The sequence below is a fragment of the Acanthopagrus latus genome, chromosome 17, assembly GCF_904848185.1.
Source record: "Acanthopagrus latus isolate v.2019 chromosome 17, fAcaLat1.1, whole genome shotgun sequence".
In the NCBI taxonomy this organism is placed as follows: Eukaryota; Metazoa; Chordata; class Actinopteri; order Spariformes; family Sparidae; genus Acanthopagrus; species Acanthopagrus latus.
The window spans coordinates 24,515,898-24,537,882 of record NC_051055.1 but is presented as its reverse complement, the minus strand read 5'-3'; the positions used below and the strand labels follow the sequence as shown (position 1 = coordinate 24,537,882).

Here is a 21,985-nt window from a genome sequence, read left to right as displayed (position 1 = left end):
CATGCTGACTCGTGTGTTTGTTTGTTCTGTTTCTTGCTTTTTGTTTTTGTTTTTATTTGCTCTTTGTGTCGGTAGCTGGAAGTACCGCACGTCTTAGTCATTTCACTCAGGTCTGCATGTCAAGATGAATGCTTCATGCATGATCCACCTGTCAAACTGATACAGTGATCAGCTCAACCTCCGCGCGGGCCTAATCCTCACAGAACAGGATTACAGCCCGACGCCAGCACTCGCTTGTGCGATAGCATTGTCTAAGTGTGTAGTATGTGTGCAGTGTGTGTGTGTGGGGCGAGATCTTGATACACGTGTTAGGAGGAAGTTTGGTTTAAATTTAGGGGGCTGCCCACGCAGCCGACAGCGCGAGTGCTGCCAGTAAAAATGACCGATAAATTTGGAGCCGGGTGATGAATGTGACGTGTAACCATATTAGTCATAAACAGGCATTTTCTGCTCAATAAACTTGCTTTGACTCGCTTTTTAATCCTCTTTTTTTTTTTTTTTTTATTTGAAACCACTTCTCCACGTCTCCACACAACATGACCGCTGATCTGGTGATCACATCTGAATCCATGTAGCACAGCGGATATTTACATGCGGCGCTCATCACTCACTCTTTCAAAAACAAATTAGTCCTTATCTCTCCTCTTCCACACACACACAGGCGTGCACACACACGCACACACACAATTTCCTCGTACCTGACTGCCATCCATGCAAAACAATCCCAATCGTAAACAACATAAACGTGTTATTATATGACATGTTTATGAAAGAAGAGCATCTGTGGCCTGGTGCTGCCTTGTCTCCCTCTCTCATGAACGTTCACACATGTATAAACACCCCACACACACACACACACACACACACACGCACACAAATGTTTAAATTATTTGCATATGAAAATATTGATTCTTTTACTCATAATTACAGCCCCTGTCATAAAGCTTTCAGGCAATATATTACATTCATTCGTACATAATTTCATACATGTTGACAACTTTAGTACCACATAGCGACAAGGCCTCTAATCAAATGATATAAATACAAAACTGTGTAAGCTACGATCTGAAGGAGGGTGCAAAATAGGCACACAAATACATTCTGACACGGAAACCTGTGTGTGTGACCTGCATACAATCTGGTTTTTTTTTTTGTGACACAAATACATTTCAGCACACTTCCGGCTTCCTTCTCGTTTTCACACTTCACACTAGTTCTCTGTTTTTTTCCTATCACGATGTGTGACAACGAGCGATCCTGTTGTTACAAATGCCGGTAGCAAAGCTTTATCTCTTATTGCTCAAAGATGGCGTCCGAAGCTGTTGCTAAGATATTGATGCTGTTGTCCTTTCTGCCGCAGCGCAACACCTGCAGCTGCGTTAATGAAGATCTGAAATCCTGCTGTTCTGTATGAATATTTCATTTGCACGTGACAGTACAAAGAGGCCCGTCGCCGTGGCTGTGCACATTAAGTCTGACAGAGGTTTTCCTCTTTGTTTCCATCGGAGGGACAAACAAAGTCACGCTGCACCGTTTACAGTAAGTCTTATGTGTAAAAACATAAACACACTGTTAATTTCCTGCTTCCAGGAATGAAGATATAACAAATGAGTAAAGGCAGCTGCTCACAGTTTCCTCTCGCTCAGCTTAGATAGTATTGGTCTCCTCTTGTTTGCGCTCCTTATCTTTCGCAGTCTTGTTACTTCCCCCCCACAAGGCCTGGAACACGTGACAGGACAGGCACCTTTGTAGGCGACTCTTAACCCCTTCCATCACGCTGCCCACGGTCCCTCTCACGGCAGAGGAGGAGAGGTAGAAAATAAGAGGGTCCAGACAGGCGTTGAAGGTGCTGCAGAGCAGGGCCTTGTCTCTCCAGTAGGGACTTCTCCATGTAATGAAGCCGACAATGTGCGAGACGTTATAGGGGCCGAAACATAGAGCGAACACGAGCAGCGTACCCAAAGCCATGCCAATGGCCCTCATTCGCCGGCGCCGGTCGATGTGATGCAGCTTGGACAGAATTCTGATGAAGTTGATGTAGCAGTAGCTGCAAATGAGGAAAGGGATGCAGAAAAGTACAATGCAGAGCTCCAGACGCACAGGCAGGAGGACGTTCAGCTGGGCCTCAGTGAAATTCTCGTAACACACTTCCCTCTGTTTTTTGACAGTGTCATAGTTGGCGGAGGAATTGTGGCTAGGGGTTGGAGTCGAAGGGTCTTCATTGCCGATAAAGGGCACAATGAAGACGATGCTCAGGTTGATGAAGGAGAAAATCCAGAAGAAGATGCTGGCGGCGACTGCGTACACAGGTCGGCGCTTCAGGGTGTGTTGGATGGGGAAGGCCACGCCGAGGTAGCGCTCCACGCTGACGGCGGTGAGGAAGAAGGTGCTGTTGTAGATGGTCATGTAGAAGATGAACCCGGACAGTGGACAGAGGGCATAGGGCATGTCCCAGACCATGCCGTTCATCACCTCCTGCATCTTGAAGGGCAGGAAGAGGAGAAAGAGGAGGTCGGAGATGGTCAGGTTCAGGAGCAGGATGTCGATCGGTGTCGATTTCTGCCTCACTTTCCTGCAGAACGTGTAGAAGGCCAGGATGTTGGCCGGGAAGCCCAGGACAAAGGTGATGATGTAGACGGACAGGCACAGCCCGGTGTGGCACTGCTGCATGGTGGCCTCTGTGGAAGTCAGTCAGTCAAGAGATCGAGATGTCTCACGTAACGTCCTTGACTCTGAAAGGGAGTGAATACACCGCAGCACAGAGAGGTTTGATCCGTCAGGCAGGAGACGACGTCTTCTTATTGGGTCAGCGGCCTGGAACAAACCCGGTGAGACAGCGTGGTTTTCCTGTCCCCACCGATAAACCGACGCTCATCGTTTCCTCGAGGGCTTTGAGCTCTGCTGATAAGAGAGAATGGAAAGAGATTACCACACTGCACGGCACAGCGCGTCGACCTAGTGTCCGTTTGACTCTTGGTTTAAGGCGGTTACACTTTTTACACATTAAATTTTAGCCTACAAGCCGCAAGAAGCCAGAGATAAACTCCCCTCCCTTTTTTTTCTATATTCCCTCTTAATTTCTTTCTATATCCCTACTTCAGAGTTTATTGCGGAGCTGAATTATCTCTTAATGAGGAGCCAGTGTTTTGGTCTGGCACACAGGTTCATATACAAACCGTAATACTGTGTTATTGCTTCCTCCCCCCGTCGTAAATACAGAACATTGATGCTTTTATCATTAACTTCCAGCCCCTGTTCTCCGTATAAGCACAAATACTGGACATGTTGGGAAAATGATGACCCTCATAAACATAATGACTTAACTACAGCGAGGAAATGAGTCTCTTGAAGCCTCACAACAGGCTTTTGTCACCAAAACAATGTGTCTGCATCTTACCCCTGCATCTTTTTGTGAAATAAATACAGAAAATAAAGACTGAAGTAAATTAGTAGATTCTGACAAAAAAAAATAAAATAACAGGAGTAAGTATTGATAAAGGAATTTGTGATATTAAATTAAAAAGCCAGTTTTCTTACCCTCAGTGTAATGAGCTGCATCACATCAAAGTGAACATGTGTGACAGAGGTTCGGCTCTTATAGTCCTGACAGTCCAGTGACAAAGCAGGGGAAGTTTTTCTTGTTACTCTTCTTGCAAAGGAATGTGACGAAACCAAAGAAGTGCCAAACGACTTTCAGACTTCCTCTTTTGTGTGGGGCTGTGGTCTGTCAGCCCTCCAGCCTCAAATATGAACGTTTTTGAAAAGCAAATTGTGGCTCACCTTATTCCACTGCGTGTTCCTCGGCACACCCACATGTGGTGATTGCTCAACTGGTTTATTTGATCTCCTCTATTCAGCAGCCCTTCAGCTCCTACCTACTGTCGCCCGGCACGTCCCCCTATTTACATGATAATCTAAACATCCAGCGCAGATAATAGAAATTATTATTAGGGAGCTACTGCAGCAATTTATCTCCCACGCTCTGCAAATACAGTTTCCGTGGCAACAACTGGCCTTTTTGCAATATGAGCGGTGCACACGGCCTCCGCGAGCCTGTCTGATCGCAGGTTATTAAATCATATTTAGTTATCCGCGCACACTGCTCCTGCACTGTGACATCAGCGAGGAGGAGAGGAAAAAAAGGCATTTGACACAAAGCAGATGACCTGTCGTCGGAGCAGTCCCTCCCTTTCACGACAAGTGGTGGGGGCAGCAGGGCCAGCTCTATGGGTTTTTTCCAAACAGAGGGCCTCTGTTAGCTATTGCACACAAACATGATTTAAAAAAAAAAAAAGAAAAAGAAAAATCATGACGTGTGGTTTATTCAGAGAGGATGGATGAGACATCTTTCTTCTTTATATATCCGGAGCCGGACATGTGACTCCGGTCATTGGGTCCAAGGCTAATGCAAGACCCAGTTTTTTGTTGTTTTTTTTCAGGGAAAGTCAAGGGTGGAGAATCTTTAGTTAAAGCAAGTCATGTCCTGTGTCATGTCACTGTGAACTGCAGCATACAGTCTTTTAAAAAAAGACAAGGTGTGCGCGGTGTTGTGAAAAGTACCCAAAGGTCAAGATTTTGTGGGTAGAAATGAAAGTTAGTCATACAAATAAAACTTGAGTAAAAGTCTTAAAGCGTCTCATGTTGAATGTACTTAAATATCAAAGGTAAAAGTAAATAATACATGTATTTAAAGGCATGTATATATGATGTGCTATTCTGTAGATCAGCCGATTATCGTCTGATCCAATTCAGCGGGATAAAAGGTGAACAGTGATTTTTTAATTTTAAATTTCAATTACTTTGACGTGACTAGTGACTAAAATGATTAAATAAATGTTGTCAGGCAAAAAGTATTTAGTGAAGTGGAAGTTTCAAATAGCCAAAAATGGAAATAACTCAAACACAAATACCTAATGAATCCTTTTGAGTAACTGTACTTAGTTACATTTCATCGCTGGAGACCTCACGACATCTCCAGGTGTGTTTGTGGCGACCAGAGCGATCGTTTAAGGCCTAAACATGACCGAGTGTCTTTGTGCCTTAATCTAACCAGACCATAAACACAGCACTATCACAAGTGAAAATGAAACTTTAAAGAAACCTTAAGTTGCAACATAAAGAAAAGTAAAGTTTCAACATAACCCTGATTTGCATTAATGTACTTTCCCATCATTATTTTCCAGGGACTTGGTTGCTTCTGCTGTTCCTGCTATGAACACATTCAGGGCTCTCTATGCCGCAATGTGCTGCTTTGTGGAGAGAAAAACAAACACTGACGCTTTAGGTGGTTGTAACAAACCCAGAGCCATAGTACACTGTGTGACCACCGGGAGATCTGACTCAACATTCAACCGACATTGCTTTAACTCCTGCGTGTGTGGACATCAATTAAACATTCAAGTCATCACGTCTCAAGTTAAGTGACACGTCTTTAACTTTTAAGTGGAAGTTGAGTCTAGGGTCATTTATTTCTGTCTACAGCAAAAAGGTATTGGTGCTCTCTTTTGTATTTACCTCGTCATATCACTACAGCAGGGTCAAGTTTCAGGTGAAACAGGTGAAGGTGCTGGCGCTTAATTTCATGAAGTGATAGAAAAGAGCTTTTGAAGTAATATTGACTCAGAGGTGTAGAAAGAATCCTTTTGATGTTGCTTAATGTATGTAAATCACTCTGAGACACTTTCGGTCGAGCTCGGTCTTTAAACACTTGATTCTAATGTGTGAGTTTCTGTCTGACTTTGCTCCTTATTGCACTTTTGTCAGTCCGTCGCCTCCTACCCCACCTATTGATCTTGTTCGAAAAACCTCCTTTTAACTTCCCCCACCCCTCCACACCCGAGACACAGGCAGAGAAAAGTGTCTGACTTTCAGACATCTGCTCCCATCTGAAAACCATCAACGCTCACAATGTTTTATGCAAGCTGGTTTGTTCCACTGTGACAACTTGTTTTCTGCGGAATGACATCAGGCGGTTTTCTAAGATGCTGTTTGAGCACAAACTTCACTGTAGCGCTCGCTGATATTTCATCACCGCAGGACAACCCGCTTCAGTAATTAGCTGGAGACAAGTTCCCCCTCTTGGCGCGAGACAGAAGAGCAAATCAAGGAGGAAACACAGACAGGGTCCCGATTTTGCACTTTTTCACATTCCATATTTTACTTTTTTTTCTTATCTTCTGAAAAATGATATCAGAGGCAGAATATTATTTTTCACATTAGTCTATTAAAGTTGTCTCCACTGCCAAAGGAGAGTCGTTTCCATGGGGCTGAATGTGTAATGTAAGGCATGTAAGGTCGGATCGCTGAGCTTTTTCCCCATTTAGTTAATAGGTTTAACTGCAGGAATTATTGTCGGTGTAACACAGGGAAGAAGGAAGAGGTGGAGTAAGGCTGTAGCCAGGATTTTAGAAATGAGGTCCCCTCAACAAATTACCACACTGATACACACTGACCATCAGTGTATGAACTACTGTAAGTCACTTTGGACAAAAGCGTCCGCTAAATGCGTAAATGTAAAAGTAGTGAAAGATAAATAGGGAATATCCACCAAATATTTTTAATTATAGAATATATACAACAGTCCCCCAGGCTGCTAAAAATCCCCCACATGACCTCATTGTTCAGAGTAATGATTACCACCCTGAGGAGGAGTGAAAGCAGACTGTCCTCACTTCCAACGCATCGCATATGACACAGCTTAGTCAGCGGCCCAGTGCTTCAGACTGGGCTGTGGTGTGTAGCAGTAAAGAGAGTGAGTAAAGTCCACATCCAAAGGTGAACTTAAGTTCTTATTTTAAGACAAACCAGTCTTTTCCTAAACTTAACCAAGTGGTTTTGGTGTGTAACACCTAAAATCTACAACCATTTCACAACATTCAGTAGATCAACTCAAACAGTTTAAACTGAAAAGATCATTATAACATAAGAAGAATGTATCGACAAGGAGATATACACAATAGTCACACAACTGGAGGGTAAAGGCCTCTTAAAACTATTGTTGTATTGTTATCAGATTTTTTTTTTACAAGGAGGCTACAGGAAGGTTTGACATCAAATTTGTAAAATGGCCAAAAGGTAGAAAAGTATTGATTTAAACAAGCTGATGTATTCTGTTCAAGAGGCAGGTGAGCTTAAATTAAAGCAGTAAGAGAAGAGCTAACTCCAGGAACATACAGCAGGAGTCAGTCAGTAGAGCGGGTCTGATAATGACGACAGTCGGAAAGTCATCATATGCTAAATGTTTGTCAACAACCAGACATTGCATATTTGTTATTGCTAACCTGGCAGAGAGCCCTTAATGCCAGAGGGGTAAGAAAGACATCACAGGCTGCACACAAGCTGCCGCGTTTGACGAGTCGGGAGCGAGGCCATGTTGCTCAGGAAGAAGGACGCAGTAACAGCAGATCCTCCCCAAACGCCATTTTATTATAGTGAAATGACAAAACAATGGATGGATCCGATAAGGGAAATCTGGACACAGCATCAGCAGTGGAGCGCCGGTTATAAAGCTGCTCAGCCTGAAAAGTTCGACTGAAGCGGCCTGCAGGTTTAGCACTCCTTTAACTTGAGATGTGAGAACAAAACAATTTCAATCTCAAATGTTGTCAGACGGAACTGATCAAATTCTGAAAATGAAATTTTGGCCATTTTGCTGGGATTTTGACAGCCACTTCTTTTACAGTGTAAGCTTATGAAAAAGTCTTATTTTTGGGGGGGCCAGTGGGCGTCACGTGACATTGAATTACACGGTCTGGCCGCCATGTCAATTGGCTTCAAAGCACGGCGCTGTTGCTGGGGGAAGGAAGGTTAACAACAGTTCAAACTGTAACACCAGAGGCTGCTGCTCTTTTCCACATTTTCTGGAAACTGTTTTTTTTTTTAAAGCATAAAATTGTTTTTTTGCACTGAAACCCATCAAAACAATAGCACCGTCACAGCATTAAACAGGGGAGGGCTTTTACGAATGACAGAGGTTCGAGATGTGACGTCCAACACATCGGATTCTTTCATTCCTGATGTGTTACGATGCAGGTCCTGATCAGGTGTTGCAGGCATGTGTTAGCAAACAGGGATTTTCCCAGCAGCGTCAGACAGGTGGTTGAGTGGTGTGAAAACAGGTCTTGAGCGGCAGCAGCAGAAACCACGACCCTGCGGTGCTTTTCAGTTTTTTGGGACACTGCGAATTGAAGTCAGACAAAAGCTGATGCAACAGGATGATATTTGTGTAAGAGCGTACAAAACAGAACAAGGACACGGCTCAGATGCACCGTGTTGTTGCACGGAGAAAAGCCTCCAGAGCGGCGGCGGCGGCGTGTGTGGTCACTGAAGCAGCAGGAAACAGAATTATACAGTACACAAGCGAGGAGCAAGATTTATTAGCGCGCCGGCGTATCAGGTCCCCCGAATATCAGAAACAAATTTATGCGGGTTTCTCTCTCCTCATCGAGACAATCCATTAGAACATTACCGATTTTTTTTCTCTCTCTCTCCTTCAGTTTTACATTTTTGTAGATTAATATTTTACTTTACCAAAATAGATGCAGTTTATTGCTCTCACTGATTCCTGTTAAGAATCCCAGAGGCTAAATAGAGAGGGTGGGCAATAATGCTTAATGGGGCCGCTAAACTATAAACGAATTACATTAGTGGGTATTTTAAAAGGAATCTTTCTAGCTTCCCGTGGGGGAGTTTTGTGAATATTTCATCAAAAATAAAATGTGTGGGAAACAGCAAATTGTTCTCGTATTAATTAATAACAAACTAATATCGTTAATTAAAAGAATATGACAATAAGTGGCCTTCAGAATCCAAGCGGTGTACCGTAGCGTGATATTACTCTGGAAAATAAGCCGGCCGTCCGTCAGCGTGTCCTTGTGCTTGCTGGGAAAGGCTACTTTGAAGTTCAATTGACATGGCTGTTATGAGCAAAGTGTCACAGTGCTTGTGTTGTTCGAGTGCACAAACACAGGCAGCGTAGACGAGAGCTGCTCTGAATGTGGTCAAAAGCACTATAAAGACCAGATACAAGGGGGGGGAGAGGAGGCTGGAGATGATCGAGTGTGAGACTAAGTGGACGTGACTGCGTACTTCCTCTTCTTGATTTATTGTAAATGAGGTAAATACAAATAAAAAAAGCGTGGCTGCCTGAGGTCTTATGAGAAAGAGGAAGGAACTTAAAAAAAAAAGTGCAACTGCGTACACGTCTGAAGAAACCCGACACTGGACCTTCCATTTTCTCATCATCTGCGGTTCTGCTGCTGTACTGAGAGACATTATCATCCATCAGAAGAAGCACTCAAGCCCCTTTACTTGAGTAGGAGTTCCAGTATAACGTTTAAATACTATTATTAGTGAAATATACTCCAACGTGTAATTCTTAGACCAGTCATTCTGCAGAAAAAACGGCTTTTACTGGATATATTGTTAGACTCTTAGTACTGAGCTGTGTTTTATTGTTGCAGCTGCTCGAGCTGGAGCTAATTTTAACTACTCTACAGTAAGGTAGTTTAATTCAGTGCTTCCTAGGGGTCGGGCCCGCCCCAAAGGATCGCAAGATTAATCTGAGGGATCATGAAATGATTAATGGGAGAGGAGACACAGGAAAAAATAAGTTATGCTAAACAAAATTCTCTCACACATTTCTAATAATCTTTGCCTTTTTGGGACTCGAACAGTTGAAACAATTGAAAAACCCTCTGTTACTCCTTTGTTCGACCAAAGCGGTTCATGTGCAGGTTTGGAGCCAGCGCCTTCTCTGGAACCACTTCTTTGGATTTTGACAGCCAAAGAACTGGATCTCGGTCAGGAGAACTGGTTCCAGAGCGGCACCAGCAATGTGCTGGTGGAGGACAATGGCGGAGCCAAGCCAAGCGGAGGACCAACTTACAACCGCTTATGATTGCCATTTTAAAAAGCCTGAGCCAGTGTCCCTTGTTCTTATTTGTCAACAAGAGACTAAGCACCAGATTTTTACCATGGACCCAAAATGGCGCAACAGTTTTCTTTGGACCGGTCATGTTTGGAGCAACACTTACAGAGAGTTGATGTCGTCCCCCATAGTTGTTCCTAACAATGCTGGAAACTGGAGACGGATACAATGACTGAATGTGACTACAGTGGCTCTCTCATCGGTACTTAAAAGGTTTGCAGGTTGAACCAACTCAGGCAACCAGCAGCATCGCAGTGTCTACTTATTACAGGCCCTTTGTCTCTTCTTTAGGACAAGTTATCAACTAGAAATTGCTGTTTTTACCGATCATAGTGGCTTTATCAAAATAATAGTTTTGACCACTGGTATAGTCATTGTCAGTGCATTGTTATATTTAAAATTACTAAACCTTAAATGTAAAGTTTCATGCTGCATTGTTGTGGAGTAGAACTATGAAGCAGCACATAATGGAAAATCTAAAGTGAAGTGCAAAGTGCAGCAGAGTTATACTTACGAACAGCACTTGCATTTCATTGATCTGGAGCCTAATGGTCTGTATCAATTACAGTATGTTGTTGACAATCAGCTGTACATTAGCCACACTATCGTACTCCATGGTAGACAGAGCCAGGCTCGCTAGCTCGTGCAGCTAATTTGTCCAATTTCACACTTTATCTGTCCAGCATCTTGCGGCGGCAGACTCATCTTATCAGCAAATTTGTTTTGGTCTGGAACAGAGGAGAGGAGCCGCTGTCTCACACGGGCCACAACAGGTGAGGCGCGACACATGATTGAGAATGATTGCCACTGAAATCTGCTCCCATCTTTTCCTTTGTAAGACCTCAGCGCATTGGGAATAAATAGTTAATTGCGTTAAATCAAGTAGATATCCCAACAATGGGGAGATTTCGGATCCGTGCTTCATGGACTCGAGCGTCCCGGAAGCCTCCACGCTAATCCCTCTGTTAATACCCAGAGCATGAACCTATAAGCTTCCTTATATTTTCGGCAAAGGAGAAAAAAAATAACAACATAATTCTCCCGTCCCGACAGAAGAGTTCAGTGCCTGCTAAGCCACCATATTGCTATTTGAAGAGTGACTTTGCATCCAACATACCCGGACTCATTTTATTTCCCAGTGACACATTCATAAAATAAAGCCCGCTATGTCGAAGAGATAATCTTTTACATTTGGCTGCGAGCCTTATCAAGTGTGACCTAAGTCCAAGGAACAACTGTTGGAGGACAGAAATCTGTGAGGAAAAATAGACGACAGTGTGAAAGCCCCGGAGGCAAAATAGATTTTCAGCCCCTTGGCTCCCCGCCCATTTCGACTAATCAGCTTTATAATGATCACATCAATTCCTTTTATAGAGGCGTACCAAAAGGGAAACTTTCCCGTAGTCCCATTTCAAAGAGCTGTGCAGTTCTCTCTCATTGCCAACATGCGCAATTAATATTTCAGCCAACAACATGTGGTGATACCCCGCTTTGTGTCAGTCTTGTAAACACAGAAACCAAGAGTCGTTTTCCGTGTAACTTTGTAAGCTCGTGATCAATGTGCACATTTTTCAAACTTCTCTCAGGACTGGGAATGAGGCCAAGTCACACACCTGTACAATGAATACACATCGTGGGCGTTTATTGGGTTATGCGCCGTTGCCGGGATCTCACAAAGTGGTTGTAAAAGCAAAGCTGATACCGCGGCTGCTGGATGTATGGATGTGTTCGGAAAAGTGGTCAGAGATCACGGACGCGCACGCCGCTAATGTTTGAGGTTCCTGGGTAATAATGCTCGCGCGTCATCCGCCCGTTGACTAAGAGCCTGAAAATGATGAATATGCAGGAAAGGAGACTGCTTGTTGATTGTTTACAGGGCTCACTGAACTTTGCTCGGCACCCGCCGATCTATTATTACACCTTTTGTTTGAAAACCGGCCTCTATTGTTTGTCTGTTTTTTATTTACAGTACAATTAGATCCTTGATTACTAATATTTCCAGTCGCGGCTTTCACACAAAAACCCGTCTCACTTAATCAGCCACGATTCAAGGTCTTGAACGGAAAATGCTTTTAGTCAGTCCAGAGCCGATAAAGAGAGTTTAGTTTTTATCATTCATCAGTACAAGTGCAGAGACTGAAAAATACACTGAACTGAACTGATGGAGAAGCCTAGATGTTTTAAGGCTGCTGATCCTCAAACCACGGGCTCGGATCGCGGAGATATAAATGTCTTGAAAGATCAAAAAGCACAGTACTTGAAATGCATCTCATTATGGGAGTAAAAGAGAGTTGAATCAATGGTTTTGTCAAACAGTGGGGTGATTGGCGAGATAAAAGGAGCCCCCGACTGGACCAGAGCCGCGAGACGGCAGCATCGCACTCATACCGAGAGGTCGATGAAACTTGAAAGTCACGACTCTTCTGATTAGAGGGTAAAATTGCTCTATAGATGCACAAAATACACCTCTTTAATATCTTTAGCAGCGCGATGGCAAGAAAACAACCGGGCTTTCGGCGTTCAGGTGAAATTTTAATGACCACAATTTGGGAGCGTTTAGTCGAGGAAGTTAGCCGCTGATGGCCCGACACCAACCCTCCTCTGTGAAATAGCTCTAATAATCGCTAGATTCTCAGCAAACTCTACAACTACACCTGGCCTCACTCTGGCCATCTGTTGAGCCAGACCTGACAGACAGATATAAGCTGTAAACCATTCTGCAGAGGTGTGAGCGAGAATATGAGATAAATTGATTGCTCAGCACATCAAACATCTCTTCCTCTGAAGCCAAACCTCAGGTCGACGACGGGACAGCTGGTAGGAGAGAACCTGTGATGGATCCGCACTGTGACCCACTCACACTGCTTTAATCTTCCACTTTGATCACCTGAGTGTGGGCACGCGGTGCGATATGCTGCCGAGGAGAGGGGGCGAAGGATCGTCGCTGCTGTTATTAGAAGGCGTCGACCTGCTGTGAGTCGTGAGCCCTGCAGCACATTCAGATGTACATCAATGTGGACCATTTTTCAGGTATCTGTACTTTACTTGAATATTTACTTTTCCTCCCTCTATTGTACATTTTTGTACTTTTCTACATGGCCATCACAGGCCAATTACAACAAGTCCGATTTCGACCCATCATCAAGTTGAATCAGTACTTCTATGTGAGTGAAGAATGGGCGTACTTTCGCCATCTCTGTCATCTAATAAATCAGATGGTGGAGTAAAAGAGCATTTGGTCTTCTTACGTACAGTTGGCTGAGTTGTCACGGCCAATGCCAGATGTAGCCTCTGTTCTGGCGCGCAGATCTGGACCATCTGTGGGCTGTGATTCATTGCTGAGCAAGTGGGCGGCGTGGCCATTTCTGGAGAGCGAATTTAGAGATGAAACACTTTCAAAAATATATTCAAGAGGAATAAAATGGACGGCAGTTTAATGTGTGTCTCAGTGTTGTTCTAGCTAGATAGTTGCCTTGAGCTCAGTGCTCTGACAAAGGGCAGAGTGAAACACCCCGTTAAGAAGTCAGCAGGTTTTGTTACTTACTGATCTCGTAGAAGGAATGCTGGTTTTGAACCGTCTCAAGTCCTGCCAGGGTGAACAGACCGTCCCATCACTCTTGTTTTACCTCGGTTTTCTATCACTGCCCCTCTTCGCCTGCTTTGCCTCCTCCATCAGCGTGCTTCTTTTGAAGTGCAGTTTTCACAGTTATTCCACTTGTTCCACTGGACAAAACCATTGCCGTTGTGCAACCAAAACAGAAAGAGAAATTCTCTCTGCTTTGGTTGCGCAATGGCAGACACACTTCCTGTGTGCCATAATCCAACCAAGGTTTAAAGGTTCAATATCAAAATGTTCACACTATTTAGGAGTTACCCTTACCTCAAGTTATTTGTTGATGTTAAAACCGGGAAAATTATAATAAAGGATATCAATAGTACATCCCGTCCCATCTGTGAAGGCCGTTCGAGTCCACTGCAGGAACAGTAACAATGAGAACGACTACACAGGGAGGTAATTTACAACAATTAATTGAATGCAATTGAATAGCTATTGATTTTAATTAGAAACACTCAACAACTTGGCTAATCTCCCTCACCTGGGCTGTGTAGCTGTGTTTTCATCTGGTTTGACTGACAGTGTTGGCGACCCAATCACATGTGTAAATGTATCTAAACTACAACTATCACATCATACCCAGCTAAGCCCCACCCACCTCACAATGGTGAGAAGAGCACAGACAGAAACAAAAATGGGGCAAAAAATACAGAAATCTCTCATGAGAAATAACCTAATTTGTCATAACTACCAGAAAATGATGTGTTCACGTTCGACCCTGACACTTGTATGTTTCTGGTCTCAAATCAAAGATCAGAGAAGCTTTGAAGCTTTGAATAGCTGCACTGATTACTCCTAAGTCAAAGCATTCATATGGAAATATTAGTATTGACAAGTGAAAATGCATTAATAATTGATTCCATACACACATTATACACTATAGTCCCTTGTAAAAAGTCAGGCTTTTAGGGTTTCTTTATACAAGCTATCAAACCTGCCTCCGCAGAATGAAAAGATGAATAAAAAATAATGTACATTACAGTGTTTCAGGCTTCGCTTACTCAGCTCCCTGTGCGAAGGCACATTACAGGCTGATAGGACAAACAGCACCTTTTATAGGTCAGCAGAAATGTCATTTCCTAAAGACCTTCAACGTCCCCTCAGAAAATACTGTCCTTATCAAAAGCTGTTCAAAAATATATGATAGTGAGCAATTTCTATATGAGTGAATCCTACCAAAATAAAAAATAAAAAAGTGTAAATGTCACCGTTTACTCCCCCAAAGGCATGTTAAATACGCGGTCACGTGGCGGAGCAGTGGCATTTTGGAGGGCAGAGATACTCAAACGGTCTGTGGGCCACATTTTACAACAGAGAGTAAAAAAATAAACAGGAACTTGTCGGTGCTCAAACGGTCTTCAACTAATATTGATCAGTTATATATTGTTTCTGATCAATCCAGAAGCAATTACAAATTCCTTTCACAGGTTAGTACAGACTAAAGAGACGTTTGTAGATGACTCAGAACTTTAACGTACCCCTGAACAGCAGCAGTGTCCCCTTGCAGATGTTTGCTCTCTCCGAGGGTCAGACTTTCTTATCGTGACCTCTTGTTCACAGATCTATGAGGAGTGAAAAAAAAAAAAAAACCCTGCTGTCACAGAGAGAGGAGAGTCATGATATCATTTATTATATTGTGTCTGTGGAGAAAGAACAGCACACAGCTTTAGACTGTCTCTCCTGGAGGGCTTTCATTGTGTTGCATTCGCTTGTTGACATTAAAAAAAAAAAAAAAAAGACTATCAAAAGAGAGCTACTTTCTCACCTCTGCACAGTCGGCACTGTGACTGTGTGGGTGGAGCTGGTGTGAATGTTAGACATTAGAATGTGAGCGCCTCCGTCGGAGAGGTGTAGGAGCAGCGGGGGGTTCAAGCTCTTCCACCATCCTACAAGCAGCCTTGAAGAAACATCCAGTACAGGCGGTTTCAGGCCCTTAGATGTGCAGTATATCAAGTTTTCAAGACTTCATAGTGACCTTATTCAACTTTTATTAGCAGCATACAAACACTTAAGGCCCTGACACACCACACTGACATCAGAGAACCAGCTGCGATGAAGGCAAACTGTTGCAGTTCCTCACATCTCCCGTGTCTCAGCCAAAAAGCTGCGCCTGAACAAACCACAAAGTCTGCAGCCGGCGGTCAGGTTTGTTCGCTCTGCGCCTGCATGACAGGAAATACCACTCTACGGATACACACAATCCATTGTTTTCATCAAACTGTTTCTTTTTGACAACACTCTCACTAATATAGGCTCATCTAATGGAGAGTATGTCTGATGAAAGTTGCAAATGGCACCGGCAGACAGGCAGAGGAGACGAATTAAGGAGAAACTGTGCTAAATGTGTGAAATCAAGGATACGATGGCGACAGGCTCTCACTTTCTCCTGCACTGATCTGCTTATCTGAACAGCCAATTGCTTGCCGACGAGCGGCCGCAGATTCTGCACGCTCGATTGGCCAAACTGATTCGCTTGGAAGGCCAAAAGGAAAACGTGATGGTGGATCAGGGCCCAAAAGCAAATACCTATTGTACTGTTAAGGTGCACAATGGTACTAGGATCGTTTTGACACATAAAGAACAATCTGCATATCTAAAGTGCATTTAAAGCAATTTCGGTCATCGTGTTATAAATCAATTTGTATTTGTTTTCACTAGAAACATCTGGTGGGCCAAATCACAATAATAAACTTTGAAAACCAAAGTTACAAGGTGCCTCGCAGAATATAATAGCATACAGTACAAGGAAGACAAAGTAAGCACATAAAATGTAATAAACTCAGATGCAGTACAGGTGCAGAGAGCAGTAAACAAGAAATATAAACCAGAGATAAAATATAAAAGAGTAAGATTAAAAAGTGAGATTGAAATTGAAAATACATTATGCTCATCTGTACAGGTGTGATTTAAAAGCATTTTAAATAAATGCTTTATAAACACACTATAATGTGTAAAACTTTTTAAACCTTCTGTTGATGCTGAAATCATTGACAGTTGGGTTCAAAGCTTTTTAAAAACATTTTCAAAACTGGCCTCCATGCAGCTGAATTAGTCGGATACATAAACAGATACTTCATTAATAAATGTTCTTAATGAACTGACAATTTTTCTGCTTAGTTTAACCACATGGTATATGATTGGAAACATCAATTCAACATTCCTTTTCAGTCATGATCTTTAAGTGTTTATAGTGCTTATACATGGAAAAAAAAAAAAAAAAGAAGGTGAAAATTAGGTTTGTGTATATTTGAGAGAATATAATATTAGACATTAAAAAATTACAATATATATATTTTAAATCATTGTTTCCAAACCCTACAGTTCTTCTTAGACTGTAACTCTGACAATGTAAACAAATGTGACTGGAGTTTACACTGCAATCTGAAACGTTTAATGAGTTGCTGAGATCGAGATAAATTCATAACGGTTGACAAAACCGTCATTCAAATCCATTCTCGGCTCCTCCTGGGCGTAAGAGATATATTTAGAATTTTTTACAAGTAGTCAGGCTGAGCTGCCGAGCCCCCAATAAGTAGGGCAACACATCCATATCAAATAACACACAGCCACACACACGGGGGCCACAGACTGCACTTAATGAGAATGCTGGGATGTAAACAGGAGGCTGACCCAGACTATCAGCTGATAACAGGTTACTGATTAATGTGTTGGCATGGATGATGGCTGACATACTGTACACAGTGCAGCGAGTGCGCATGAGGCAATTTAGAAACAGTGGCCTTATTATTGTTCAGCAGACTCCGTGGTTTTACAATGCTCTGCAGCACGGGAGTTGTGGAGCGGCGTATCAGCAGCTGCAGCTGTGTAGATATTGATGCAGTTATACAGCAGTTCAGCTGTAAAACACCCTGCCTTCAGCACATACACTATATCTCTGTCATGGCTCTCTGATAAGCAAATCAGAGGGAACCCTGCTCTTTCTGTTTTGGTCAGGCCTTAACAAACACCTACAGAGTGAACGGTTTTACAAATGTATCCTGAATCTGGCATCTGGCCTAGGATGAAGAACTGTTTTTGATTGTGTTTGCTCAACCAGTCAAGCGGGTAGATGAAATGTTATACAGTACAAGTCAAGCTAACAGCAGAGTGTAGCCTGTGTCCTGCAGGGTATTTAAAGAACCGCTGACAGCCTTATAATAAAAGGTATGTGGGTCTTCACTGCGGGCATGGCATGTAGGACAGAGAGCGGCCTGCTTGTTTTATCAGTTTCCGACTGCTCAGAGGACCAAACCTCACCGCGACACCGTCAGAGGCGATCTCGAGTCTCACTTTAGCTTCTTCTTCTTCCACAGTTTATCTGCAGGGTGAACTCGAAACTCCTCTGAGCTGTCGGTCCCGCACTCCCCACGACTGGATTCATCCACTGATCGCTGCTGGTATGTTGGGATATCTTGATCTCTTGTCTACTTTCAGGTGTGTTGGTCAGTTCACTGGCCTGTTGTGATGTCTGCAGAACTATCGGGGTGTCGGTGACATTTGACCAACTTGTCAGGAAAGCCAAAACAAAAAATTGCCCATATTTTAAACTTTGATATTTGCACCTCATAAACATGCGGATGACATTGTATGATGACATTTATTTAAAAATATGTATTTTTTATATACGCAACTGCACCTCAATCCATTTAGCACCACATAGTTCAGAGTTAGGTCTTTTGGTTTTTGATTAATAACACCGGACTGGTTCAGAATACACATTTGCCCTTTTTGCAGTGGAGAGTTATTCATTTGAAACACAGAACATTAGTAAATTTCACCCAAAATGTCACTTATGCCCCTCTGGCTCTCATATAACATGCTGTTCTTCTAGTGGGTACACTCAGGGGTTTTTGCAACCCATTTACCAGGATAAATGGTGGCAAAGTACATTTTTGCAAAACCAAAGACAAATTTAAACCTCTATGTTTCATTAGGTTCAATGTCGGCTTAAAATATCTGTTTTGGTCGCCGTGAATGGGGCCTACAGATGGCCCCTGTGTTGCCACGTACACAGAAGAAGATTGTTCCAAGGTCTCCTGAAAGACGTCCAGAAATGTCACTCTTACAAATGTTGAAACACCCCAGTCACTCATCAAAGATATCCAGTGGTTTCGCTCTTACATGCTTGGCAGTCTTGTCACCTCTGACTCGACCACTGTCCCCACCACTTACTGAAATAACAGTTGTGTAATAACCATGTGATGAGAAAATTATATGACACATTTTGAAGACATGTCATTGTGATAAGTAGCCTTTGACACGTACAGATTGAATGATACGTCGCTGATTCGCAGAAATATTGACTGCTAACATTTCCTGGGCGCCGGGCTGGATTTTTGCTGCTGCAGCTTCACTTGGTCGGGTTCGACCACCGGCTGTGACTTTTTCACTCACTTTGCACCAGCACACTACATTTTAGCAATTACAATCAGTCATTGTCCAAGTTGCTGGTGATCTTGCTTTGAATGAAGATCTACCAGAAGAGTAACGTCCATCAACTTGTTTTTTTAACGGGAATCTTGTGACAAACTCCTCGCAAAATGTTGAACGTGTGTTAAGCCTTCATTAAGGTCATAAACCTGAAAATACGTAAAGGACAGAGCTGTAAAACTGGATCAAGAAGCATTAGATACAATATGAAATCCACCATCATGCATCCCATTCTGTTAAGCACCCTCCCTCTGACTATGATGCTTCCATTTCTCTTCTCACTCACATATATTTTTAATGACTCGTGCATCTGCTCTGTTTTGTACAATCATCTTTCTCTTCTTCTGCTGACTTTGGATTTTTTTTTTCGCTGCAACACATGGCTTAATTACAGGCAGAGCTATCTGCATTTCGAAGACATCGGCTCATTCTTTGAACTCCTAACAGAAGACGTCATGTGCGTTGTCATCCGGCCACTTCCTGTCTGTGACTTCAGTTTGTGAACCGTGAGCCTCTGTTTCGTCCAGCCTGTGGGTGTTATGGGTGTGAGAGGTGTGAGATATGTGCTGGTGGTGCAGTTTGTTTGTTTGTTTTTCAGTCCTTCTTTCGCTGCAGTGCATTGTGTATCTAAACTACAGTATCTATGACAAATTGATTTTTTCATTGTTGTATTTTCATGCCCCAAAGGAAATCAAAGATCTTTTTTTTCTCTCTCTCTCTCTCTCTTTAAAGAGCTTTATAATGCAAAATCTCTACCGAGACTTCTCAGGTTTGTTTCTGTTTCACTTTACAGAGAAACATCAGTTAAAGTGCCCGTCTTTATTTGAAAGCGAAAGCATGGTGGCGATGTGATACGAAACGCAACATGATATGCTCGGTTGGATCAACAAAAGAGTACGATAAAACACAGAACTCTTTGAAGTGATTGTGTTTGATATGTATCCCTGAGGGCAGCACTTCACCTTTAAGCATCTACAAAACAAGCTGGTGACAACTGAGGATTTCCTCGTTGCTGCACATGACCGTGTTTCCTTCCTGTGCCTTTTTGTGTGTGTGTGTGTGTGTGTGTGTGTGCTGGACTACAGACGAGAATAACTTTGCCTATGGCTTGTTTTTTTAATTTCGGCATTCACCATCAAAGCCGCACAGATGGCGAAGGCCTCGAGGAGAGAGAGGGTGGAAAGTGATCAATAGATAACCTCTACACTCCTCTCACATGGCTCCCCCTGGTGGGATGATGAGGCATGGAGTCCGTGGCTGCCACAGTGCAGTTTTTCGGTGCATGATTTACATTTTAAGACACCACCATGTAGAGCGATTTACAGTTAGTGAACTGTGGGGGATTCGCTGTCCTGCTCAAGGACATTTTGACTCAATGTGGCACAGACCGGAGCGATAAATTCAGGGTCATGCCGCCACTTTAAAATATTGAGTTTTTCTGCAGCCGCCCCGGTGTGCAAAGTTTAATGATGAATTTGTTTCATTTCATATTCCTCTGGGACTCGTATTCATGTGACATTTCACTAAAGGGGGTCAGTGCACAGAGGCAGAGGTTCAGTGTCTTGCTCAAGGACGCCCTGACAGGGATGGACACATGGTTCTCGGAGGACTTACCACTTCATTTCAGCGGTGATATGGACTTATGAGGACTATCATGCCTGACCTCTTTCTTTTCTCTGGCGGTGAAGACACATCACCATCACTGCAGCGAACACACACACACACACAAAAAAGGCGGCATCATGAATTTTTATTCACTCGGAGATGGTAGATAATTGGACTGAACCCCGTCTGGGCCTTATGTTATTTCAAACTATAAAATGTCATCAAATCTGCAAAAATATGTGCGCCTGCTGAGCAAGACTGAATTTAAATTAAAAGTGGATTAGGATTGTATTGGCCATCTTGTGGTATTAAGTTTTTCCCTGCTCAAGTCTACTGCAGTCTCCTGAGCGAGATCAACAGCAGCCCCTCGACAGACTTGAGACAGGAAGCGCTCTCTGCTGCAGCCTGACACAGACCAAAACGAGCATTCATCAGTGCTAAAAAATGCCCTATTTGCACACACTGCACTTGAGTTATGTTTGCCTTTAATTTATGCCCTCCAAAGGGATGCGTAAACAATTACAATTACTTGCAGCAGTCACAGTAAATCACGGTAAATCAGTGTACTAAAACAACGCGAGCAGATTTACATGCAAATTGGCCCGGGGAAGGTGGCCACATCAGTGCTCGGGGGTTTACTGCGTTGCGTGTTGCGAGACTACAGAGTGTCTTGTAATTTCAGCTGTTTAGGCCATAAACAACCCACTTCACTCCAAAAGACAGCAGGGAGAAGTATAATACACAAAGTGCTGCATTTGTAAAACCGCTCCAAACTTTTTTTCATAAATCAAAGCTTTCATCTGGAACTCGTAGGCAACGCTGTAACCTTTTCTAGTACCAGGTACTCAAACGCACTCCATCTCCACTCATTACGGTGCTAGACTACCGTGAAGTGTCTCCAATAGTGAGCAGCAGGACTGTTCATCTGAGGTGACGTGCAAGTGGGAGCAGGGGATTGGGAGAGTGATGAAGCCGTGATCCAAACACACGCGCTGCATCTCCAACAACCAAGCCCAAGGAACAGATTCCCTCTGAGGAGAATCAACAACGGTGCTCTGTGTGCACAGGCGCCATGCATAATTAGCACTATAGACACAGCGAGCAGAAATATGCTGCAAACAGCTCTGTGATTCAGAGGAATGGCAGAATAAATAGGTGCTTTTGTTGTCTGACTTACTGTCAACAGGCATGAGGAGGTATTTTGTACTGAAAATCAAAACATTCTTATGTTTGGAAGAATGCGTTCGCTTTTGAAAAAGGAGGCAAAGTAAGTCATGATTGTGCATTCTGCTGTGAATAGACTAGACAAGTGACTTCCACTGTGATGGAAATAAGACAAACAATGTGCCGGATTTAAAAAGTTCTTTTCATTTTCGCTCAGTGGGCTTCACCCCAGTTCCAAGCAA

The 21,985-nt window shown here is 43.1% G+C and overlaps 1 protein-coding gene across 8 annotated transcripts; it reads right to left on the bottom strand.

The window, feature by feature from the left end:
- Positions 1-39: 39 nt before the first annotated feature.
- Positions 40-14,004, bottom strand: LOC119005467 (free fatty acid receptor 2-like). Of its 8 annotated transcripts, XR_005070516.1 has the most exons (5): positions 13,809-14,004; positions 13,473-13,611; positions 13,181-13,293; positions 12,816-12,915; positions 7,282-8,176 (listed from the first exon to the last, which is right to left on the bottom strand). XR_005070516.1 is itself a non-coding variant. In XM_037073088.1 (4 exons), exon 4 carries the CDS (start codon positions 2,668-2,670, stop codon positions 1,648-1,650), a length of 1,023 nt encoding a protein of 340 aa, XP_036928983.1. In that variant the 5' UTR covers positions 2,671-2,901; positions 13,181-13,293; positions 13,473-13,611; positions 13,809-13,911; the 3' UTR covers positions 40-1,647. The 8 variants fall into 8 exon arrangements, 5 of the variants coding, with proteins under 5 accessions (XP_036928983.1, XP_036928985.1, XP_036928987.1 ...); XM_037073088.1 differs by lacking the exons at positions 7,282-8,176; positions 12,816-12,915 and adding an exon at positions 40-2,901 and having other exon boundaries at positions 13,809-13,911; XM_037073090.1 differs by lacking the exons at positions 7,282-8,176; positions 12,816-12,915 and adding an exon at positions 40-2,898 and having other exon boundaries at positions 13,809-13,911.
- Positions 14,005-21,985: the final 7,981 nt, after the last annotated feature.